The 23013-nt window shown below is 52.1% G+C and overlaps 3 protein-coding genes and 1 non-coding gene across 4 annotated transcripts; 1 reads left to right on the top strand and 3 right to left on the bottom strand.

The window, feature by feature from the left end:
* Positions 1–3936: 3936 nt before the first annotated feature.
* QC762_117555 (uncharacterized protein) lies at positions 3937–4209 on the bottom strand (the record flags this gene model as incomplete). The annotated part of the gene is made up of 2 exons (XM_062886186.1): positions 3937–4002; positions 4135–4209. The coding sequence occupies 2 exons, from the start codon at positions 4207–4209 to the stop codon at positions 3937–3939; spliced, it is 141 nt and encodes a 46-aa protein (XP_062749242.1).
* A 2030-nt stretch (positions 4210–6239) lies between these two features.
* On the top strand, positions 6240–6637 carry QC762_117553 (uncharacterized protein; the record flags this gene model as incomplete). The annotated part of the gene is made up of 2 exons (XM_062886185.1): positions 6240–6305; positions 6377–6637. The coding sequence occupies 2 exons, from the start codon at positions 6240–6242 to the stop codon at positions 6635–6637; spliced, it is 327 nt and encodes a 108-aa protein (XP_062749241.1).
* A 10394-nt stretch (positions 6638–17031) lies between these two features.
* FCR1 (Fluconazole resistance protein 1) lies at positions 17032–20072 on the bottom strand (the record flags this gene model as incomplete). Its single annotated transcript, XM_062886184.1, has 4 exons — positions 19644–20072; positions 18257–19594; positions 17319–18195; positions 17032–17144 (listed from the first exon to the last, which is right to left on the bottom strand). The coding sequence occupies exons 2-4, from the start codon at positions 18476–18478 to the stop codon at positions 17032–17034; spliced, it is 1212 nt and encodes a 403-aa protein (XP_062749240.1). The 5' UTR covers positions 18479–19594; positions 19644–20072.
* A 2794-nt stretch (positions 20073–22866) lies between these two features.
* Positions 22867–23000, bottom strand: QC762_0017280. Its single transcript has one exon. It is a non-coding gene; the product is annotated as a tRNA-Leu (tRNA).
* Positions 23001–23013: the final 13 nt, after the last annotated feature.

The following is a 23013-nucleotide window of genomic DNA, read 5'->3' as shown; positions in this document are numbered from 1 at the left end:
AATCATCTGGAAACAGCAAGAAACCAAGCAGTAGACACAGCTGAGCTACCCAGCAAACCAACTTTGGTCAAGGGCAGCTACAACCATCTCGAAGTATTCCACGTCGTCTAGGTCAAGTTCCCGTCCTAGAAGAAGTGTTGCCAACTTTGAACAGGCAAAAGCACGCCAGTCCAGAGTTCCCGGTTGAAGCAATCTCGGAGGCTGTGGACAAAACAACAAACAGAGGACCGCCGAAAGCCCCTAAGCAGAGAGAAGTCCCCGTCGAACCCGCTCCAATGTGTCCGGTTATCGCGGCGTGTAGAGCGGTGATCCAAGAACATGGGCGTTTTGGCATGTCAATCCTTCTCGGCTCTGTACCGTCTCGAGTATACTCCCATCCGTCCTGGCTAGTTTCTGATGCGAACTGAAGCCCTGCCGTGGAACGGATCGATCGAGCTAGAGTGCGGTGCAACTGGCTCCGGGAGTTTGTCTTCAAGCCGCCTTGGGCCTGCTCGAGGCCTTTGAATAGAGTTTGGCTTGACAGTCGAGGGTTCGATCGGAGGGATCTTGATTGAAGAGACGTTTTGGGTTTGTTCGGAGTCATCTCTTTCGTCGGATGGAGGACCAGTGATGTGTTCACGCCGTAGGTTGAGGAATAGCTCGGTGGATCGTGAAAAGGGCGGCGTCTTTGTGAGAACTTTGAGGTAGCAGAGCAAGTCCAAAGGAATAGGACGATGTCCATCTCAGAAGAGTGCCTGGGAAAGAACGGTTAGCCAGTGCTAGAGATGATGGCATGACGGGGAGGACTGCTTACTTCCATGGACTTTGTTTGGCTCAACCGTCTACCGACGGAAAAGCACATGGAGGGCAAGCCAAGTGCTAGGCCCTGGCTCTCCCCGGGTTCTTGATGGCCTGAATGGTCTTGACAGCATGAATATCGGTACTTGAACTTGGATGTTATTGACGGCTTGGATGTCCTTGGCGACTTGGGTTCTCTTGACGTCTTGACTGTGGTTCAGTACCAGGAAGAGAGAGAGCGGGAAGAGATCTCAGAGAAAGGAGCCTCAATAGATAGGGCGCGCCTCTGATGGCTACCTTCGGGCCTTTCGGCGCCGTCAAGCAGTCGGCTCCGACAGGCAAGAAAAGACCGGTAGGACCGAAAGACAATTAAAGACCGACAGTGGGGCGCTGTCTCCTTAGTTCTGTGCCTACATTGTTCTCCGTCTGATATAGCTTTGTCTCTCATCTCCGCTTTTTACTCTTGTCTGAAGTCGTTTCGGGTCTGTCGGGTGGTAATTGTTTCTGCTCTACCATGGATCCTTCAAATTGATGGTCAGGCAGATGTGGGTTGCTTGACAGGCTCTTGTTTAGAGGTAGGTTGACTGGGCCAAGGTGGACGCTCGCGGGTAGGTAGGCTGATAAGCATCTCATATGCCTCCCAGAGTAGTTTTTGGTGACCTTTTGTCGTGGTGATTGCGGACTCTTCCATCTGATGACCAGTAATACGTCTGGAAAGGGGTTCTCAGCCTTGTAAAAGAGGCGCCTGTGCCAAGCCAGGCATGTGGCTACTGCGGCCAAGCTCTTGTTTGTGGTCGGTGGGGCTGTAAAGGGGTTCTTGGACTCTCTCAGCGGAACTGCGCGAAGCGCCGCATACTGCCAATGCCCACTGGTAGAAGCCTCCAGTAACAAGAACACTATGTTACCCTGCTCCCATCTTCTTTCCAATCTTGAAACGTGCTGTCTACGGAGCACAGAATGTCTGTGGCTGCGTAAGGCGTCTCCGGCGAGCTCGGGCTAGCGGAGTGGAGCGGCACCACAAGCAGGGAGAGCAGCACAGAGAGATAGCACTATCATGTGGGTGACTTATGTGACATATCAGGCGTGTTCTCGTCCTGCTGTGAAGCAACTAGAGGCTCAGATGGAGAGCTGGCTTGTGTGAAGGCGCGGAATCTCAAACAAGCAGCATGGAGCTTGTCGACACCCCAGACATGGTTGAGATTTTTTGCCGCTTTTTGCTGGTTTCTTTGCATCACTGGCTTGTAACCATGGAGGACAAGAAGTAATTGAAAAACGAAGAGCTCCGGTCGAACGTGGGCGGAGATATGAGCTCCTTGACTGGGTTGGACTTCAGGGAATTCGGGGGCGGATACCGCAATGAGACAGCAGCAGACTGGTTCTCGAAGGCATGTCTGGGGTCTCTAGTGTCCAGTGCCTCATGGGTTGCAACGGGGAAAGAGCCGAAGCAAATGTAGCTGACAGTTCGCGCAGCGTAGCCTTGGTGATGGTCTGGGACTAGATCAGGATCGAGAGCTGCCGGGGAGGTAGTGCAGCAGGAGCTTTGAGTGTTTGGGAATCTGGTCCTTGCTACCCGCCTTGAACAAGCCTTCTGGGAGTTGCCGGTATGGTAGTGCTGTGAAAGCGGGGGCTCGAGGCAGAGTGTCGTTTCTGCTGGGGGGCAGTCTGTACTCCTGGTAGACTGGAGAAGGATCATGGTCGACGACAAGCATCTGGCTGAGAGGTTGGCAAAAATTGCTCGGCGGTCTGGTGTGGGCAACACGTCCAACGATATTTCTGGTCTGTGTAGTTCAACTCCCCTATTCTCTTGGTTGGCTCGGAGATGGCTGTAGTTGGCGAGAGGCAACGAAACCAACAAGTATAAGGAGCCTGTGGTAACCCAGTATTCCCCGCCTGTCTTGTCGCAGTCTACCGATGTCGTGTCCCAGAGTCTATCGATGTCGTGTCCCAGAGTCTATCGATGTCGTGGCTACTCGACGGGCCAGCGGTGAGCTGTTCGAAGGCAGAGACTAAGGGGGCGAGTTGAGGACGGATCGTATGGCAGGGCGGTTGCTGACCACAGGTGACTCGACTCGAGAATGGGGAGTCGCTGGCGAACGAAACCTGTCTTTCGATGTAGCCTGTTGCATGGCAATCCCATCCCGAAGCCACCAGTAGCCGGCCAACCAAGACAAGATGCGTGTGAAAGCCAAGGAGTCCTTCTAACGCGAAGGGTCGACGGGCTCCAGTCGACGAAAGCTGGGCAATCTTCATCGCGTGGGTGGTCGTCGACAACGGCAGAGGACGAGCAGTGACATAGGGCGGCCGTTTGAAAATTCAAGCGCTTGGCTTTGCGTCGAGGGGTCGACCGTCAGGTTTCCTCCAGTCATCTGCTCTGAACCCCTGGACCACCGCTCTGAACCCCTAGACCAGGAGGTGAGTAGTCTTGGGTGACAAGGCACTCCTCCAGCCACTACCTGGACTTCTGGCAAGCAACCGAAGTCTGACAGACTATAGTCCCCAGAAGTATAGAAATGTGGAGGCGTCCAATGTCCTCGGCCCTTGTGGATGTCTCTGGGAACCTTCCCCTTTCAAGACAACAAAGCTTCTGGCCCTGCCATAAACGACGTCGAGCCGCTGGCGAGCCTGGTTGTCCATCAATGCCGGTCATTTGTTCTCTCCTCTTGTATGAAGCTTCCTCAACCACGGGCTGGCTTATTAAAGCCAAAGGCTCTTCGGGGCAGACTTTTGACACTACCGAGCTCAACAACTGACTAGACTCCCAGGCAGCAAGTCAAGCACTTGAGACTGAACAAGCATCCATGATGCCTATGCTCACGTTTTTTTCCTCCGAATAGTCTCACGGCCACTGGCTGGCGAGTGGGGCTGAGACCTGTTGAGTCCTGCTTTGATACCACTGGGCACACGAACCGGCGGGATGAGGTTGACAGAATAGGGGCCGGCTCAGCGGGAGTCTTGGGCAGTGTATCCTTCTCGGGTGTAATCGGGGACGACGGGCTTGGGGGTAGAGCATATATCGTGGGTGCTAGACTTCGGGAACGGGGTTGGGGTATCTCGGTTGATGGCCCTGAATCCGGGCAGTCGGCTTGACGGGAGAGATACGAAACTAAAACAAGACCATAATCAGATGTCCATACCTTGAAGTTGTCTCCTCCTTGGTTGCTATTCGGTATTCGATCGGTTCGGGGCTCGTCGTCGTCCGAAGCGGGGTACAGCCTTGTGTAGAGTCTGGAGATATCAATCAGCTTAGCAGGCAGACCAGGCCAGGCGCCATGATGTAGACAAAGCATGTGCTTCCAGGAGTGAAGGGGCTCTGTAACGGGGCATTGAAGAGCCAGAATGTCCATCAAAGCAGCTTACCGGGTTCTTTGAGAGGTGCCGGCACACGTAAAGACTTGGGAGAAGTGGTATAGATCGAGTATCAGACCGTCGCATAGGTCTCTTGAAAGTTGAAGGGAGTTGGCGATGGATCAACTGGCGCGACACGAGGCTGAACCAAGCATGCACCACCAGCAACCGAAGCAACGCTGACCCGTGCGCGCTAGGTAACTTCGGCAAAAACGCGGGTTTGGCGGCGGCAGGGATAAGCTACACAAGGTTTACCAGGCGCTGTGTTACCCGAGACTTGGCGTTGGGCCCTGCCTAAACTTCGGGGAACATCATCACTGTGAAATAAGGTATCTACGGTTACTTGGGGCTCCTCTTGGACATCGAAGGAAGGCTGTTTGGTGACCCGATGAGGAGTTATGTTTCAATGCCAGGCTGCAAATTGTCTGGCTACCTCCATGAACCGGGGGCCAAGTCCCGGTGAGATCGACGGCGGCGGCGGCAGGACCGCGGGTCCGAGATGGTGGCGGGTCTCCCGGTAAGGTACCCCAGAATCTTGATATGTACAACCTTGCAGACGGCACTACTGCTCCTGGTTGAGGACGAAAGTCCTCGTCTCCTGACATGTCTTTTGGCTGAGTTGACTACTCTTTCTTATCGTTTATGCTGCCTACCATGCGCCTGTGCAATTATTTGCATTCCTTCTGAGCTTCACTTTCGGTCTCTGGTACCGCCGGGGCACCTTTGGCTCCGCGAAACTGCTGGTGCCAGTCTCTATGCCGGCGGCCCGAGACTGCTGCTGAGGCATCCACTGATATCTGGCCCGGGCATGTCTTGAACTGAGTGGGCACCTCGAACCAGTCAGTCATTATGGCATGGTCCCCTCGATGGCACTCTAGGTTGAATTATATTGGCACATGGAATCCCTGGGCTGCCTCTGCGGTTATTAATCTTCCAACATTAATCGTACTGCAGCTTTATATCAAGCCGGTGGCTTCGAGACTGCAGATCATCACATTTCTCTTTCTTTTGTCTGGTGGGTAGTCTCGCCTCTACTGTTTATCTTGCATGCTGTTTATCTGGTCTGCTGTTTATCTGGTGACTGTGGTTGGGATAGCGTGCGCAGGATCCATGTCTTTTCGTCTTCTTTGGACCACTATGCGCAATCCAATAACGTCACGTGAGCTGTATTCTTTATTAGTACCCTTTTGATGGAACAACTTTTGCCTCGCGGAGGTTATGCAAGTACATATGGCTCACAACTTATGTCTGTTGCACTAGCATCAGTCACATTACGAGGTGGAAAAGCTCGAGGCAGCGATAATATACATGTGATCCGCTTCATGGAGACCTGAGACAAAGTAGTCTCTTTCACACCTTAGTTGAATGTTTAAGCAAACTCATATTAAAGTTAAACGAGCTTGTTTAGTGCCAAATGAGCTCGTTTATTTTCAGGCAAGCACGTACCACGCATCACCAAAGGACCACAGTTTAACTAACTCTCTACCTCAGTACTGGACAGCCTGGTCTTAATGGACAGGTCCAATTAAGCATGCCCCCCTGAGTCCTTCTTGTGCGAATCAAGGGTCCTCAATTGTCATAGGATAACGAACGGTCTACCGTCCCACACTAACTTGGAGTGAACTGCGGTTGTCTATTGTTTCTGGTGTTTGGAGACTTCTTTCTACAGTCCATAACCAGGGAATTTGTGTCCTTCCATCTCTGCTGTTTTATATCCTCCTTCTTGGGTTATTGGTAATTGATCGTTGGGGTATGGGCATGGATGTTGCGAGGAAAGATCGTATTAGAACTAACGGAACTGGGTTTTCTGCAAATTCAGCTGCTATTCTGGGCGCTTGGGTTCGACATCGACTTACCTTTAATTCAATGCTTGATAGGCATGTGTTGCCTACAAGGCTAATTTCGAGTCGTTTAAGATGCAGGCGGTGGTATCAGTGAGGCCATGGAAGGGGTGTTCTGCAGCCTGTGTGTCCAGAGATAGACGGGTTTTCTCAAAGGGGAGAGATCGGAGTTTCTGCCGCTGAGTTCTTGATGATGCAGTTTTATTAGAGGTAGTTGCCGTCACGTCCTTCCAGGGAGAAGGGGTATATGTAGGAGGCTAGTTGGTGGTGAAGAAGATGTCGAAGAAGAAGATGGTCATGGAAGAGGAGCCGGCGAACTGCTTGTCCTTGCAGGCGAGTTTGGTGAGATTCCCTTGGACTTGGAATCTCTCGTTACGTCAATACCCACAGCTCCGGAGAGCTCAGCTCCGGAGAGCTCAGCTCCGGTTAACAGCCCAGGTTCGGCAGAGCTCCGGCCAGTTCAGCTCCGGCCAGCTCGGCGCCGGCTCCGCATCATTGCGAACATTCAGCGCTCCCGTCTTCTTTCCGGATCCGCCCCTGCTGGCGCGGAACTGGATGGGAGCTCGGGCTTCCAATATCTCAGCAATCTCCGGGAAAGCCGCAGAGATGATGTCGAATTGATAGAGGGTCCCGGACAGCCTTATTTGGTTCCTGGCACCGAGACACATGACTGAGCAACCAGCATCCAGTACACGCATCGAAAGAGGCCCTGCCTACTTCCAGGGCGACGTCAACAGTCATTCGGCCATCAACAAAACCCACAATGCACTCGACGGCAAAAGTCACCACTCCTATCTCACCGCCATCGTTGGCTCATCTTCCATTACCAACATCTCTGGCTCGTCATATTCTCTCCTGGCCGCCACCCACATTAGGTCGACATAAAGACAGACAAGATTTGGAGTATGCCTTGCTGTGGAAAATATCTTCGAGCTGGCACTGATATGTACTTCTAAATCCAACAAGAGCCCGAGAAGACGACCGACATCTCCAGACCAAACTTTCAAGCTATCGACCTGACCTTTGGATCATACCAACCTGTTAGCTCAATCGATACGATACCTACGTGGCAGCTGCTGTCAACCTCTGGACAGGGGATGGAAGGGATGGAAAGGGTATCACAACTGCATCTTGTACAGAAAAGGGGTTTCGACCAGACTATACCACTGTAGCTCTGGACTTCACTTTGCCAAAAGGGGTTGTGGCTACATCGAATCTCACAACATCGGGCGCTCTGTGCTCGGAGCAACATCAACTGTGACCAGTAAGGCTACAACTACAACTACAACTATGACCGCCGAGAGCAACTACAACTAGACCCTGCCGAAAACAACTACAATTTGAGACTGCCAGGACCCGTATAAGAGCAACTACAGCTGTCCAAGGACCACAGCTGCAAGTAGAATCTGCGAGAACCACAACTAGAACAAGGCCGCCGAGAGGTATCTGCCCATATACTGTTTTGACCAACGTGTACGGGAACTACGACTATAACTACAAGCAGGTACAATAGGGGCCCACCAAGGAACGACAACAACAATGAGAGCCTGCCCGGAACCAGCCGACGACTAGGTACAACAAAAGGCGCCGAGAGCAACCCAGAGCCAGGAACTACAACCCCAAGATATATCATAACAAGTACGAGCCTGCCTGGAATACAACTACAATCGCACGATTTAAGCCAAATAGGTACTCTTCCGAGCGGCAGGACATGCTAATTGCAGAGCAGACGTATACGCACAACATGCCGTACGCTTTTTCATGAAAACACAAGCACAGCTTCTTCCGCCCGCTCCGTTCAACAACCTTGAATCACATTGGAATCGACTCGAATAGGGGCCTAAACGACATCAACATCAACAGCAACTCTGCAGTCCCATTTGCATCACCGCAACAACCGGCCCCGGAGACCAAACCCATCTTCACTTCAATACATTCCTACATCCCAACTAACAATCTCAATTCCCACAGCTCCCCTCCGGTTACATCGCGCTAATTCCTACAAAGTTCAGTTTTTACATTTGATCAACTCTGAGGCTTTTTCCGGGTTTCCCTTGCCAGCCCTGCCGGCTCAGATCCTCTCGACACCTCAGCACCATGTTACGTTTCCCCTCAAGAGCACAATCATCCCATTCCCACCATTCTCTACAATCTCTACCTTTACTCCCCAGCATGGGATGAACACCTCCACCTATGTCCCACCACCGTCGCCATCATACCATCCCCCCTCCCAAACACCGGGTTTGTATTCCCAATCCAGGTCCTGAGAACCCACTACCCTAACACAAACCTCTCGTTGGTTCCCAAAAGGTAGTCGTACAAACTTTCCCCTCTCCCCGCTAGGATTTTATTCTCCGTAGTCGTCAATCGGAGCCGGAGCACAACAAAAACAGAGTGGTGAGATGATGAGGTGGCTTGCATATAGAAGGCCACACACACACTCACAGAAAAGAAACTTCTGTGACAATTTCTGTAAGGCTGTCGTCTGTTATCATCCGTCAGATTTGACATGTAGGGACAGAAACAGGGATAGTCGGATATCAGATGGATGGGGGAAGAGATAGGATGGGATGGAAGGGAGGGACACGCCATGGTGCAGAGCACTGCCTCCCCTCCCCCAGGCCGGCTAGCCGGAACCCATTCGGATAGGGGTGTGTGTGCTGCAATGTTGGTAAGAGGATGATGGGCTTTGGACGGATGCTGTGCTGATTCTGCAGTTCGCCCCAATGCCCGTTGTCGGCGACCGCAGCCGGTTTACGGGCGGGGCAGAGGATTGGGGATGGATGTTTAACCTTGGTTATGTGGCTTTTTACTGCGTTGACTACTGGTGGGTGGCCATTTAAAGACGAGGCTCAACAGGCACAGTAGCCCTAATCAAGTTGACCTGTGCAAGAAAGAAAAGACTGGGCGTTGCTGCAGAGTAGGGGAAGTGTAGATCGATTCGGCGGTCTGAAGAGTTCAGGGTCCTGGAGAGGGTGGTATCGGAAGGGAGGTGATTGGTGGCGATGGTGGTCAGCAAAGCAACGGAATACCGTCCGGAGATCAGATCATGGTGGGTATCACAGATACACCAACCCAGACTCTCGGGCTTCAATATTTGGTTGTTGTTGTTGTTGTTGCTGATGCTGCTGAAGGGAGCTAGCTGCAGCTTACCGTGACATTGGTGATGATGGGCGGCGAGTGTGTTCTGTTCTGTGTGAAAAGAAGGTTATGTGCGACATTTAATTTAGAAGCTTCCCGTCGTCGCCGTCAAAGGTGTTTCACTGCTGGTGTTTTCTCACGGTTTGTAGGAGATGGTGATGGCGGAGATAGAACGGGATAACGAGGCACGGGTTTGGTGACCTTGCGAAAACGCTCCGGCTCCGGACTGGTAGTTCATTGATAAGGAAAGCGCCACCTAAGCACATGGCTGGGGGTGTCAACTGCGTCGAAAATTGATTCGCGTGATTCGCTTTGGGAAAAGCGCCATGTCCAAAATATCCATATTCACAGATCCCTCGAAGCCATGCCCGTCCATACCATCGACAGGTACGCAGCACTACCGTTGGAACGAGAGTTGACTTAAGCTTGTTGTTAGTTGGCGAGCTAGCCCTCCCGTCGGCAGTTGTCCGAACCGCTCGACCTGTCAGCTCTGCGGCCCATCCAGGAGCAATGTCCAGAAGAGGATGCTCCGTCCGGAAAGGAGTCCGGCCTTCGTCATGCCACCACACACCACCACCCACCGTGGCCAGCCACCCAGCCCGGTGCCCGCACTGCTCGCCAAAATGGCTTGGCAGAAGCCTGAAGGACGATATTGCCGGTCCTTTTGTGTTTGACACGAGATTCGGCACTCGAAAAGAACCTTTCTAGACTCCTTCGAACGACCTGTTCAGGGATTGATCGGCGGGTTTACGTTTCATCAAACGTGCAATATGGGCAGTAAGGATGGTACCTTTGTTTCTGCATGGACAAGAGCTACGATAAAGCAGCTTACCCTCATTGCCCGACTGATAGGGAACAATTACACCGAGGCGGCAGGTCAACTATGACCAATAGCGAGATAATCAGAGAACACTGGGTAAGTGGCTAGCGCATTCCCAGACAGCTTTCGTGGTGCGATCTTCTTCGGGATTGCGACTTGCACTGACGGGCATTGGCTGACAGACGTGGCTCCTCTACAGCTTAGAAGAGCACACACTGTGGTCCAACGAACGGGCCGTGCCCATACGTTTCGATGCTCCGGCTGTCCTGCGCTGGTGAGAAGCCACATCTCGACGGGAGCGGATAGCAGATCAAGAGCGTGGGATGTAAGCTAAGAACATCGATGGCACCGACACCGCTCCTGGGAGCTCGAGAAGGGGTGTGTTGATGATTCGCTGGATGACGAACCGGGTCGTGAAGGTACCTTTTCATCCCACCCCCAGCTCCTATGGGATTTCTGGAAGCAACCAGATCCTTTAGCAGGCCCGAGCACGCAACGCAAGTCACGTCCCTCCCCCGACGTCACGACACCCCCGACATCCTCGCCCGGACGGCGACCAGCCATCCGGCAGGCGGGTAGACGGGACAAATCGAGAGCTCCGTCTTGTCAGAACATTCAATACTGCCATCGGCACCATTCGACAGCCCTTCCTTCGGTTGCAGCTTCTCCGCCCAGGTCGTGAATCACAACAGGGCACAGCAATCTCGAGCAGGCTCCCCTTCTTACACTTCACTTTAGGCTCGACTCCTTGTGAGGGACGAGAGCGGATGCACCGAGAATACTGATGAGGCGAATAGTGACAGCCATGGCTCAACAACAACGCAAACCAGACGGCCCACTTACAACCACATCTGCTTGCATCAGCATTAGATAACAACGTGCCATGGCCCAACAACCAGCAACATATCTGCCTCGCACATCCTACGATAGTGAAGGCACCCACGCGTTTGAGTCGGGAGGTTCACTGAGAGATATGGATTCAGGACGGGACAAGAGAGGACAAGATCTGCAAAGCTATTGATGTTGGCAGGGTCACAATCGCGGAGTATATGTTCCGTCGCCGCCAGCACAGTGAGGAAATGACTTGCCACGAGGTCGTCGAGGAATGACTGCCGTGATGGAAGGTGGTGAATTCGCCCGAGGGCAGCGACGCTGACTGAAGCTAGATTAGTGGATGGTCTTGACGGGCGGCTTTGTGTTCGTCGTGAGAAGGTTAGAGTGGGTTGCTTTACGCCGAGTATTATCTACCCACCTACTGGAATAGACAGTATGAACTGCCGAGTTTCTTCCAAGACCTCTTCTGCATTGAATCAAGCGCACCGAAGGCAAAGGGTCCTACGGGGTTTGACGATAGGTACGTTGAAGCGGGGGCGGTTGTTGGGCCGCTCAAAACTCCGTGAGGCTGACTGTTGTTCAACATGACAAGGAGTGCTCTCTTATTGCCTTCATTCCAAATGCGGACGAACGGGACCTTGGCCATTGCTGAAAAGAGCAGCTCACACCCATCAGTAATTGCTTACTGACGTGTGTCTTGAGCCCTATGGATATGGATCTTCCACCAACTCATTCTCCCGGTAAGCGAGATCTAGACCCGTGGGCGATCATTGCGCCAACAGTGAGTTTATTTTCGCGGCATCAGCTTACCACCGTTCTCTGCAGCATGACTAGGTATAAGCCTCTATTATCTCGTCCTTCGCTGAATCATTCTTCGGTCGTTGGCAACATGAGGCCCAAATATGGTCACATCAGTGTCGACCGTGAGCTGGATTACCACGGCTTGTCATGTTGGCTTGGGTTGCTCTGCTAGCTATCAACTGATATCTTGGCAATATCTTCCATCTGTCTACACAAACTTCTCATGCCGCCGCATCACTGCAGCACAGGCTCCCAAACACACCGAGCTCAAGGGTCGGGCACTTCTGTTGTGGTCCCCCACCTGATGATGCCAAGATCTTTTTACAACTTCGCTGGTTTTCCGTCACCCTCCTTGTTGGCTCTGTTGAGCCCCCGCTGATCCAACATGCTAATCGGCGGTCGAGCCTTGTGCATCATGAGCGAGGCCGACGCCTTTTGAAGCACGTTACACACCTCACCCTGAAACGCAACCAGCACTCGGCAGAGATAGGCAGCGGGCTTATGTGGGAGCGACTGGCGTGGGACATAAACCTATTCGGCAGCCTTGCCGAAAACCTGTCATCTTGAAGATCTCATGATTGAGGAAACTGACCGTTTTTGCGCGCACTCACTTCAGCACACGGGATCCCCTTCCGGCTCGCCGCTGGCGATGTAGGATGAAGGTTGGTATCGAGCCAAGACAATCATTCTCGAACAAGACGTTGAAACCCGCCGCTAAAACGGGACCGCTAAGCATGCTTGCTAGCTTCACTTTTCTTTTGCTGGGATCGAAACTAGGATCGAATCGGCGCCCGTTGTGGGGCCGTCCCCGTTGTTTTTTCAAGTCCGTCGACTTCTCGGCATCGGAGCTCCGGGTTGATCAACCACTCCGTTTTCCGTTCGGCCTCCAGGTGCGGACATCGTTGACATCTCAGCCTAGCGAGCGACCCTGGGCGAGCTTGGTATGGAGCACAGTTTCGTAATAGATGGTGGAGGTGAGCGCCTACCGGATTGAGACACCGACGACGAAAGGAGTCCGAGTTCTGTGGTCCCGCGAACTGCGTCCAATAGCGATCACTGGGTGGAAATAAAACCGGCAATTAAGGAACTTGCGCTCTAGGGTACCACGACAGCGGTGACAAGACCTGCTGTTGGTCCGGCCTTGAACCCCAAGGCCCATCTATCTCTATGATGTTTGCAAAGATGAGAAATCTTCTCGAACAAACGCTTTGGTCTGACTGTCAATCTTTCCTTCTTGGGGTAGAAAAGAACCTCACGTCGGTTTTCGCATCCTGGAAACAAACCACGTTGACCCCCAGCGTGGCCCCTTGTCGGGCTCGCCCAATCGTTGCCCAGTCCGCTGGAAATTGCAGATTGTGGCTTTGCTCTAAAAACATGACGACGCCTCATCTACTAGCTTCCCCAACTTTTAACCCCGCAGCCGATTATGAGGCTAGGTTTTTCAACCACAGCAGCGATATCAACCATATCATCCTTGACGCCGAGCCTTGACGTGAGTGGGAAAGGTTATACGAGTGGCCGAAACATTCCTCCAAATGAAGAAGGACATTCTATGAAGATGGGCCCAAGACCAAGAAGGTAAGCGTGCATATACACGGATCTCTGGAGTCCATTTGATTCTACAAGTCGACTTCTGTCATTGCTGCTGATACGGGACGGACAGCTTCTTCCCCATCCTCCCGGGTCTCAACGGTCGGGTGAGCCGAAGGCTGAAGAAGCATTCTTACAAGAATAGACCAACCATATATTATGCTTATTCTGTAGCTGGTGTGTGGATGTATGCATTTTTCAGACACATACGAGCATCGGCTACGCCATGCTGAGACATGTGAACCCTTTGGCTCGGGACTTCTCCTCATGGCGGAGACGGGGCGCGGCAAACGAGGACGGGAATTCTGAACATTTGCCTATGATCCTTCTGTGAAATCCCCATCCATTTTTTTCGCAGCACCAGCAACGGCAGAGTTGAATCTGGTCCAGTCATCCTCCCACTTCGGGACTACTCTCGGCAGAAATCGACGGTGCCCGTTCTGCGCCGCAAAGCCAACCGCTGGAGAAGGATTGATCGATCAAAGACGAGGCGGTGTACGTACCACATGCTACAATGCTGTCCCTACATTTTGTACAAAGAAGGAACAGTAAGGCCAATACTGATACTGTGATGTTGTGATTGTATCACCACACGTGCCTACGATACACTCCCTCAGGTGGTAAAGGCACACCCCTAGGTTGACTTGGGTGGTCTGTATGAAGACAAATGTCTTGAACCCTGCCAACGGGAGAACAGCACCCGACAGAGACGAACCGAACATACCTACTAAGCTGAGACAAAAAGGACACCGCCTATCCTATCAGGTCGTAGATGACACCCCCATCAAATTAATTGTGAGTGCATACCAACTTCTTGGCTTCTGCATTGCTGACAGCGGGTAGCAAAGTGACACATGCCCTCCCTTACCTGAACGATAGATACTACCTAGAAAGCAAGACACGCTTTGCAGTCGCAGGTTAGCCTAAAAGTTCCAAATCCGTGTAGATGGAGCTGCACAGGATACACAACGCACATCCCAGTTCGGTTTTACCAGGCACAGCACTTTCTACAAGCAGCGGCCGCAGACGTACAGTGTAGATCATGGCGCATACGCACGTCCCGCCGCTTGACTCGAGAGCAAAACATACAGGATATCTATACAACAACGGACACGGGTGGACAAAAGTACTCTGGCCTTGCGTGGCAGGTTGGATGTTTGAGACGTCTGCCTGGAACGCAGCAGTAACACTGTCTGAGTCTCTGCTTCTCGCACTCATGGCAAGACAGTAAGCACCAGCCAGGCTCTGAAGCCTTCCACGGATACGGAAGCTCAACTATTACTTCATCGAAGACCCTGGATATGAGCAGGATACACGGGAGCTTCCAAAACCCTGCCCTTCTAGGTTGCTTGCCGGCCGGCCGGGTGGCTGGGTTGAAATTGTCACCAAACTGATTGGACAGCTCGTTCACTCGCTTCATCCCCCTACCGCTCTAGCGATGAGATTTGTGGTGATTACAGTATACACAGATCCCCGAGCCACGAGGCCGTTGTAGCATCGGCTCGCAGGCTCGCGAAGGCCTCCACCAATGGACCCTTGATCTACAGAGCAAAGCTCCTAAACTATCTCGTCAATCTGACCATTGATCACCAACCCTTGCGTTGTATCATCGATAGTGGAACCGCTCCTACGAACACCAGCTACCACCACATGTTCCTTTTTTGCCCTTGTACCCACCCTCTCAATACCCGAACAGAAGGACTACCAGCTCTTTCTCTCGTAAGATATCTCCCTCCTCTGCCGTAGGTCTACCGAATGTAGGATGTAGGATCTCACTCATCTTCCAACCTCCAGTAGCCGTTCCTATCAAAAGCCAGCCCACCAACATTTATCAGATCCAGTCGGAGTCCCCTAATTTGGTAAAACCAACTCCCTAGATAGATAGATAAACAACAACACATGCAGGTCCTGCAGGTCGTCAGAAGGAACGTGATTCAACGTGCCTAATCTACACGCACCACCAGCACCTCCACCCTTGTCAGATTTGGCAACCTATCTTGGTTCTCTCCCGAAGAAGCCCTGAGGAGATATCGACATTAGCTCCTCCCGTCAACCATTACAACTGAATCTGCATCAGGGGCGAACAACAAACATCTACGTGCCTTATCTGACAGCGTCGATCTTTTCCCAGAGTTGATGCGTCAGTCAACAGTGTGTGGTATGCCATGACATGCCCGTGGGGGAGGGGGATCTAGATCAGGGATAGAACAATGTAACTGCGTGGGAGACGTGGAACATGACGGGCGGATGTAAAAGCCTACATCGTCAGTGATTAGATATGTAGGCACATAGAAAAAAGACGATCACTTCCCTCAAGGACGCGGGATACCACCGAAGCATCTGCGTACCTTTCTTCAGTGTGATGGAAAGGGCGCTCGGGGATCTACAATCGCGCCGTTGCCGTACGCATGCCATTCGAAGGGATGTGACGAAGGATCTGGGCAAGGAAAAAAAATTATTAAAAAAAATAAACCTGAAAACATCCCAGACAAAAAAAGCCCTTCAGCATCATCAAAATTATGTAATGTCCATCGGGGTGTTTTCTGCATTTTCATCTCAACCCGTCTCTTTCGTCTTCACGGTACGTACCTACCTAGGTTACCAAAAGAAACAATAGTCCAGTGCCTACCCGGAATCCTGTCATGCCCCTGTGATGCGTGTAATCTAAATTAACCGAGTCCTTCTGTTCCTTTACCAGCCCACCAAAGCGTACAAGCAAGGCAGACGACGGTGCACAACAGTCAACGCCTGCGTTCACAACAGAAAACAAGAGGCGGAGTGAGACATTCCGACGATCACCCCAACCTGAAGACCAATACCTTGGCTTCACCTGAGCCTTATACACTGCAATCCTCCTTCGTCTGGAAACATCCGCCGCTGAGTGGCTTCGGCCTTATTCAAGTGGCTTTTTAACCTCCTTCTAGAAGGGGTCGCCGGTCTTCTAGCGTGGGCATTCCATTCCCCCCCCGCCGCTAAGCAACAAAGCAATTAGGGTAGGATGAAGCCTAGTGGACTGAACCGGAGCGGGTGGAAAAGAGAAACGTGGATGATTAACCGACCGAGCGTACAACGTGGCTGGGAATGAACCGTAGGTAAGGAACCGGGGAAGGTTTTTCTTCTAGAAGGATTCCACAAGACGGGACGGGATGAGATGGGGGAGCAAATCAAGTGCCTTACCACCCCCCCAGTTCGTACGTACCCGAGTAGATACCTCCACACGTTCATCTTGAAACACTTCGGTGATGATATTGACTTCACAAGATACAGTGGGATAAGCGTGGTAATCATCATTCATCGTTCAATTCACTATCACAACCCCCTCGGTACCAGTCCCAACACTCAGCCCTGCCCTCTCCGACCGAAAAAGCCCCTGCAACGTAATAAAAATGAACCCTCAACTTGTCCCACCATCCATCAGCAAACGTACACACACCCCGAACAGAAAGACAAGCGGCTCCAATGAGAGAAAAAAACAATTAAAGAAAAAGAGTATTGTTGTGTTGTCTAAAACCCTTTGTACCCAAACCATACCTCCTCCCCTACCTAACCCCCACCCACAAGGCGCCAAGTGAACTCCATCCTACCTATCCCATCCAATCCCAATAAAATAAAAAAAAGGATAAATATGTAAACAACAGAAACGAACGTTCTAAACAAGGTAACCCGAACAGCTGCATATGTCCCTCCCGTGTAGAGAAGGAAAAAAAAAGAAACGGTAAGCCAAACCCAAAAACCCGCCGCTCAACACCCCCCCTCGCCGCAGCCTCACACATCCTACACCCCCCTGACAGGCACACACATACACACACATACATGCATCCACACCAAAACTAAACGGTTCTCCCCGTCTCCGTCCCCGGTCCCGCCGCACCACCGCTTCCCTCACAAAAAAAGTTTAGATGGATGGAAAAACCCATTCAACCCGTGTACCGAAACCCGATAATCTGCATTCTCTTCTCTTGAGTCTGTACCTTTGTCCTGACTGACCCCCATGACATCCGAAAATCCCCCCCCCCCCCCCCCCCCCCCCCCAAAAAAAAAAAAAAGTCCCGTCACCACTCCCCACAATCTCACTCACATCCTCAACCCATCATCCCCCCCATACACCCCCCCGTACATCATCGTGTCCCCCATTCCCCCCAAAAGCGTGACATCCGGATTCGCCGCACAAGCCAACCCCTTCATCCCCACCCCACTTCCAACTCCAAACGCGGACTCTAGCAGATTCTGATTAAGCATGTCCATGTCCAACGTATACCCCCCGTAGTGCGCCGCAGGCTGCGAGGTAAACTCCAGCGCGTCCATCACAGCCGTAGAAGAAGTCCTTGCTGCGTTGAGCCAGTTCAGACTGGTGGGAATGCTCCCCGCTGAGGTAGGTGACTGCGTCGTGTGCGGTGGGAACCTGCCGTCCACCGAAGGCGTAGGGCAGCCGGACATGTCAAAGTCGTGATAGGACAGGCTGGCGGGTGACATGGTGATCGCTGAGGTTGCTCCCGTGGTGGTGCCAAAGGTCGCTTTTCGGTAGTTGTCCATGCTGGCCTCAAAGTCCGAGTGGTCGAGTTCGGGGGAGGACGAGCTGGCCCGGTCGTCAGTTCGCGAGTCGATCGTGTTTTGTCTCCTGTGGTGGCTGTGGGGGATAGAAGTGGTGGTGCCGTTGCTGGATAATGGGGCGGCGATGGCTTCTCTCCTCTGTTGCTCCTCGAGTTGTCTGGCAAGTTCCGTGAGGCCGGCTTCGTCTTCGGGGAAAACAGCATGAGGAGGCAGGTCCATGTCCCCGCTGGGTCGTATACACCCCAGTTTGGACGCAATATTGTGAATCACCGGCTGGCCTCTGTCGTTGAGATCTGGCTCGCCGAGATCCCATGTCTGGTGGTTTCGGACCATAGCATAAAGCTTGTGTACCGTGGCAATGAGGGCAAACTGCGTGTTCTCGAGCACCTCTGCGTATCCGCGCGGTAGTTGCTTGTACTCGGTCTTCTTGCGAACTCCAGCTGTGCAGACAAGGCCGTCGTCCTTACACCTCTTGCAGGGGAACTCTCCGTCGCACTGAAAAGTGGTTAGTCAGATAGCTGAAGAGAGATCAGGTTGGTAGGTAGTTGAAACCAACCTTGGTCTTCTTCATTCTGCACCTCTCGCAGGCCTTCCACACTCTCTTATGTCTGGCATCTCCGCTGTGTGATGAGTGGGTGTCATGGACAGGCGAAGGCGGGTGGCCGTGATAGCTGGTGCGTTTTGATGTCCTGTGAACGGCCTTGACTGACTTGGAGATGGTGTGGTGTCTCTTGTGACCGAGGAAGTCCTCGTTGGGTGGTGTTGGTAAGCCGTCCATTGTATTGTATGCCGAGTGTGTAGGTATTGTGTGGCAATAGCTTGATGTCGTCCGTAAACTTGGTTGTCAAGCTGTCAAGCTGTCAAGTTAAAGTTCGTGTCTTCTAGAACCGAGAAGGTGTTAAGACGATGGTGGCAAGATGAGGTCTTATAATGGTGAGCTAGTTCTGGAAGGGGGGTGGGATGAAGAAATAATATATGAGATCGGGGTGGTTTGCACGGATGAGGCCAAGACCAGTGTTCGAGAACGAGGGGGGAGTGGGTGCATAAGCAGTACAGCAGAGGGAAGCAGGAGAGAGCAGGGGATTATTAATGTACATAAAGATGAAGGGCTGCGCGGCCCTCTCTTAGCTGTGAGTGAACTGACATGGATGACATGGATGACGGGTACATCAGGTATGCTGACAGGGTTCAAGGGGACCGACAGGGGCATGAGGGACATGGGGACTCGAGACTGGGGACTGGGGTTGGGAGCACAAGTACTTCTTGTCGCGAGGCGATGTCTGCAGGTCTCATGTACTCGTTGAGTGTGTGTACCCGGCAAAGCCCACGCGCCGGGTCCAACACCTCTTCTGGATGGAATCATACCGTTCGTACAGTACCTTGTCTGTATGAATGAATCACTTTGCGGCGTTCGATTTTGCGTATTGGTGGTGGTGTGTGTGTGGGGGGGGATTTAATGTGGTATTGGACGGTGTTTAAACGGCCTCAACAGTCGGTCTCTTAGTTATCCCCGAGAGCGCGCAAACTTCATGATGCTTTTCCCAAGTAGAAAAGACTGTGGACACCTCGTTAGGGCCAGCCAAAAGATTCTTCATGACGTGCAGCAACAACTTTGTTGGCCTTCAAAAAGAACCTCTGCGGCCGCACTACGCCTCTGGCTCCTGCGTCGATCTTCTCTCTGCTGCATCTCAACATGATTACTCCGTTGCGGCCAGGGGAATTTGATCCGCTGCCGTGTGAGGCTCGATTCGTCAGGATGTGCTCAAATCGACGCAAAAAAAAACAAAAAAGAAAAAAAAAAGAAAAAGGGAAACCATTAACCAAGACCAGAAATTGGAAGAAAGTGGAAAAGCAGGGCGACAAGGGAGATCCCAACGTGGAGAAGTCTGAGGTGCTTGCTCGCGGTCAGAAAAGACCAGGATGATCAAGGTCGGAGACAATACGGGATGTTTCCGATCAGGGCGTTCTCGCAACCGAGAGCCGACCGAACTGGGAAGTAGTGTCGATACATCATTTGAGAGAAAGAATTCAAATACTCTTGTCGAAATGTGTCGCCGGCGGTACTTGTCGCTGTGTCTGAGCAGATTTGCAGCTCAATTGCCCTTTGTGCGTCTGACATGCCTCTTGTGGTGTTCATGACGATTGTTGGTGATGTTGGGTTGGTGATGTGCTGCTGTGCTTCTCGAATTCGAATTGTGAGTGGCTTGCCCTAGTGGGGGTTTCTCTGTTTCACTGGCTCGGTACTGGTGGGGCCTTTCCATGTCGTCCTCCCGGAGCTCGTGTGTGCCAAAGGCCGACCTCCGAGCCCTTAACGGAAGATATTGTGTGCTTTTTCCCACATGGCGGACGAGGGGCTTGTTCTTGACTCGATCCAATCAACCGCTTGGCTGTTTCATCCCGACTTGTCACGATGCATCTGAAAGCTATGGAAGAAGCCTAGAAGATCCGAAACCCGTCCACCAGACGTCCTGCTTCTTTTGCAAGCACCAGGGCCCTGTTAATCGCGCGAGAAGCAGTCGGATCGGTGTTGACAGCCCAACTCTCGCCGAATCCCGACTGGAACAATGTTGTTACCAAATAACAGAGTTGAGCCTGGCTGACCAAGCCATCAAAAAAAGTATTTCTCAAGTAAAAACAGCCCAATTATCAGTCACTCATCAGATCGGTGATGCCCCTTATCGAGACACACCTTGGATATGCTTATGGGCCCACTGGGAAGTCCTCTGGATACAGATCCTGCTGTCCCCTTTGTTAGAGTCCGTCCCCGTATGAAAGTGCCCAGATGTATCGGCAAACTCATAGCTCGAGCATCGCCTTGAAGGATCATGGCGAAGAGCTCAGCTTCAGCAAAGCAGGACCTAGGCAGCCTACTATTTCGAGAGCGCTGGCTACCTTAAACTGGGGTCGTTACCTGTCATTGGCCTGTCCAGCATCGTCACATTCCTCGGCCGCATCCTTAGCCTTGTGGGATACCTGTATCGGAAGGAGGCAATATAGCAGGGTAGCACGGCATCTTCCGTTTTCGTTGGTCAGACTAAGACAGACTATTCACACCGCCCAGGGGTTCTCCTGTTCGCCGTTATTAGGGGACAGCGTTGCAGTTGCTGACGCTCACCATAAGGCGGTCACTCGGTAATGTAGCCACCGAAGCTGGTAGATATCACCAAGTCTTGTTTCGTCTTGGCCTCACCCGTGCCTTCCTGAATCTCGGCATTGCAACAGTTGGGTAGGGTACCCACCTTAAACCAGAGACAACGATAACAATGTCGCGATATCTCTGGTCCCCGTCCCCGGATCCTGGCCCAGGGCGCGGGACGCCACAGCCTTGTCGATATTGCATTGTCCCCCTTGAGCATGATGTCCTTGCATCTCCAGGCCCAAGGGATGAGTTGACGGGCCTTGGCAATTGCTTGATTGTCTTTTGTAGAAGATGACCGGGGAAACGGCAAACTAAGATCGGGGTTCAGTACTAATCTGCGCGATACGAGGGCCTGTGGGACTGCACTACAGGACACTAAGTTGGACCAGCAACACCATTTGCTCCTTCGTGATTGGTGTCATGAACCTGAGTGATTTTGGATAATGGTAAAGAAGAGACTCGTAAGGTGAGGGGTAATCTGCTCAGGAGATACCCTGAGATGGGAACAGAACCTGCCGATCGATGTGGCTGGCAACTGTTCACTTCGCACTTAAGTGCGAGCGTACAGCATGAGTCAGCCCTTCAGGGTCCCAAACATGATTGCCGGCGCTGTGAAACGTTGAGAATGGTATTCTCCGGTTGGCACATCCGAGTGTTTGAGATACTGATGGAACAACGGTTGTCTTACAACGAAAGTCTTAGCTGTTGCCGCTATGGGCACTGATAGCGATTCATGATGTGAAGCGTATATCTGTGCAACATGGCATCAGGCAAAGATCTTCGACTTCTCCCACATCCTCATCGCCGTGTTGAAAAGAGCAGGATTTGGCCCATCGATAGAACTTGAACTTATGCCGAAGAGCGAGCGAGACTTTACCGAGCCTCGAAGCTGTATCGAGTGGAGAAACATCATTCTCGTGGCGTGACCATCCCTGAAGAGCGAACCAGCGAACGTGAGAAGACACCGCCTATTTATTTGAGCTGCCGAATTGTAGATCGTGTTGGAAGTATAGTGCAGGATAGATTATCGTAGAGTCAAGCGCACATATGTAGAAAGTTTTTCGCTACCTTCGAATACAAAGCAAATTACGAGCCGTCATGATCCTCGGAGCTGGCGCCGACGCGCCAAATTCTTTTTCGCATAGGCTTGACGTCATCCCGTCTTGGTGGGCGTTAGCCGGTAATGCTTGGCACAAACAATGCCGGACCCACAGGTAAAGCCAAGCATCGGCCATCTGAACTGCATCTTTCAACACCGTTCGGCAAGCCCGAGACAGCGAGTTTCGACATCGCCAAAATCCATGGCAACAATGACATCTATCATCGGAGAGACAGTTTCGCCAAGGAAACATGCGAGTAAGATTCCCATGGCTCCCGCCTGCCGTCTCTTGGCAGAAACACGCTTATCTGGGGTCATACATGTACATGTCCACTCTACTGCTGTGCTATGTTATTTATAACAAATGCCGACCTCATATACTTCCCCGGGAAACGTCCAATTGCAGAGTCGTTCCAGCCTGAGGGCCTCTTTGCTGGTTCAGTCAGTCTCTCACCCAGCCATCAAACTGCGCCTTCGCTTCCACGAAGCAGGGAGAAGCGAGATCCAACATCCTCCATACCGATCACAGTATGCTCCCCATGAGACAAAACTCCACGTGCCATTCTTTAGAAATCTCATCCGCCTCACTATTAGGTTGCTTTGCCTATCCTTCCTCACCGCCTACTCTCAGCTCCCAATATCAAGCCAGCCAAACATTTTCTGGGGGAGATCTACGACAGGATCTTTCTACACTCATCCCTAGCTACCCTAGGTACATTCAACGGTTTTCTGTACCTACAGAACCCTCGGTCGTGTCGAGGCTGAGTCTGCACGCTATCGGCTTTCCATCGGCTTCACTCAACCCACAACCCATACAGCAAGGGCTACCCCAGCCAAACCCTCACCACGATCACCCATATCCACCACAACCACTACGCCCTGTGCAAAAATGCCTCTTCCGGCCCTCGGCAAACATCAGAAAAAAACAGGCAAGGTGGCCGAGCGGTCTAAGGCGCCACGTTAAGGATCTTCCCTTAATCCACACTTGGATACTTCTCTTGAGGAAAGCAAACAAGTTCCGTGGTCTCGAAAGGGGCGTGAGTTCGAATCTCACCCTTGTCATTTTTAGCAAAGC

The sequence above is a fragment of the Podospora pseudocomata genome, assembly GCF_035222375.1.
Source record: "Podospora pseudocomata strain CBS 415.72m chromosome 1 map unlocalized CBS415.72m_1, whole genome shotgun sequence".
Lineage (NCBI taxonomy): Eukaryota > Fungi > Ascomycota > Sordariomycetes > Sordariales > Podosporaceae > Podospora > Podospora pseudocomata.
The sequence above is the reverse complement of the archived record's forward strand: the minus strand, read 5'-3'. Positions and strand labels throughout refer to the sequence as shown.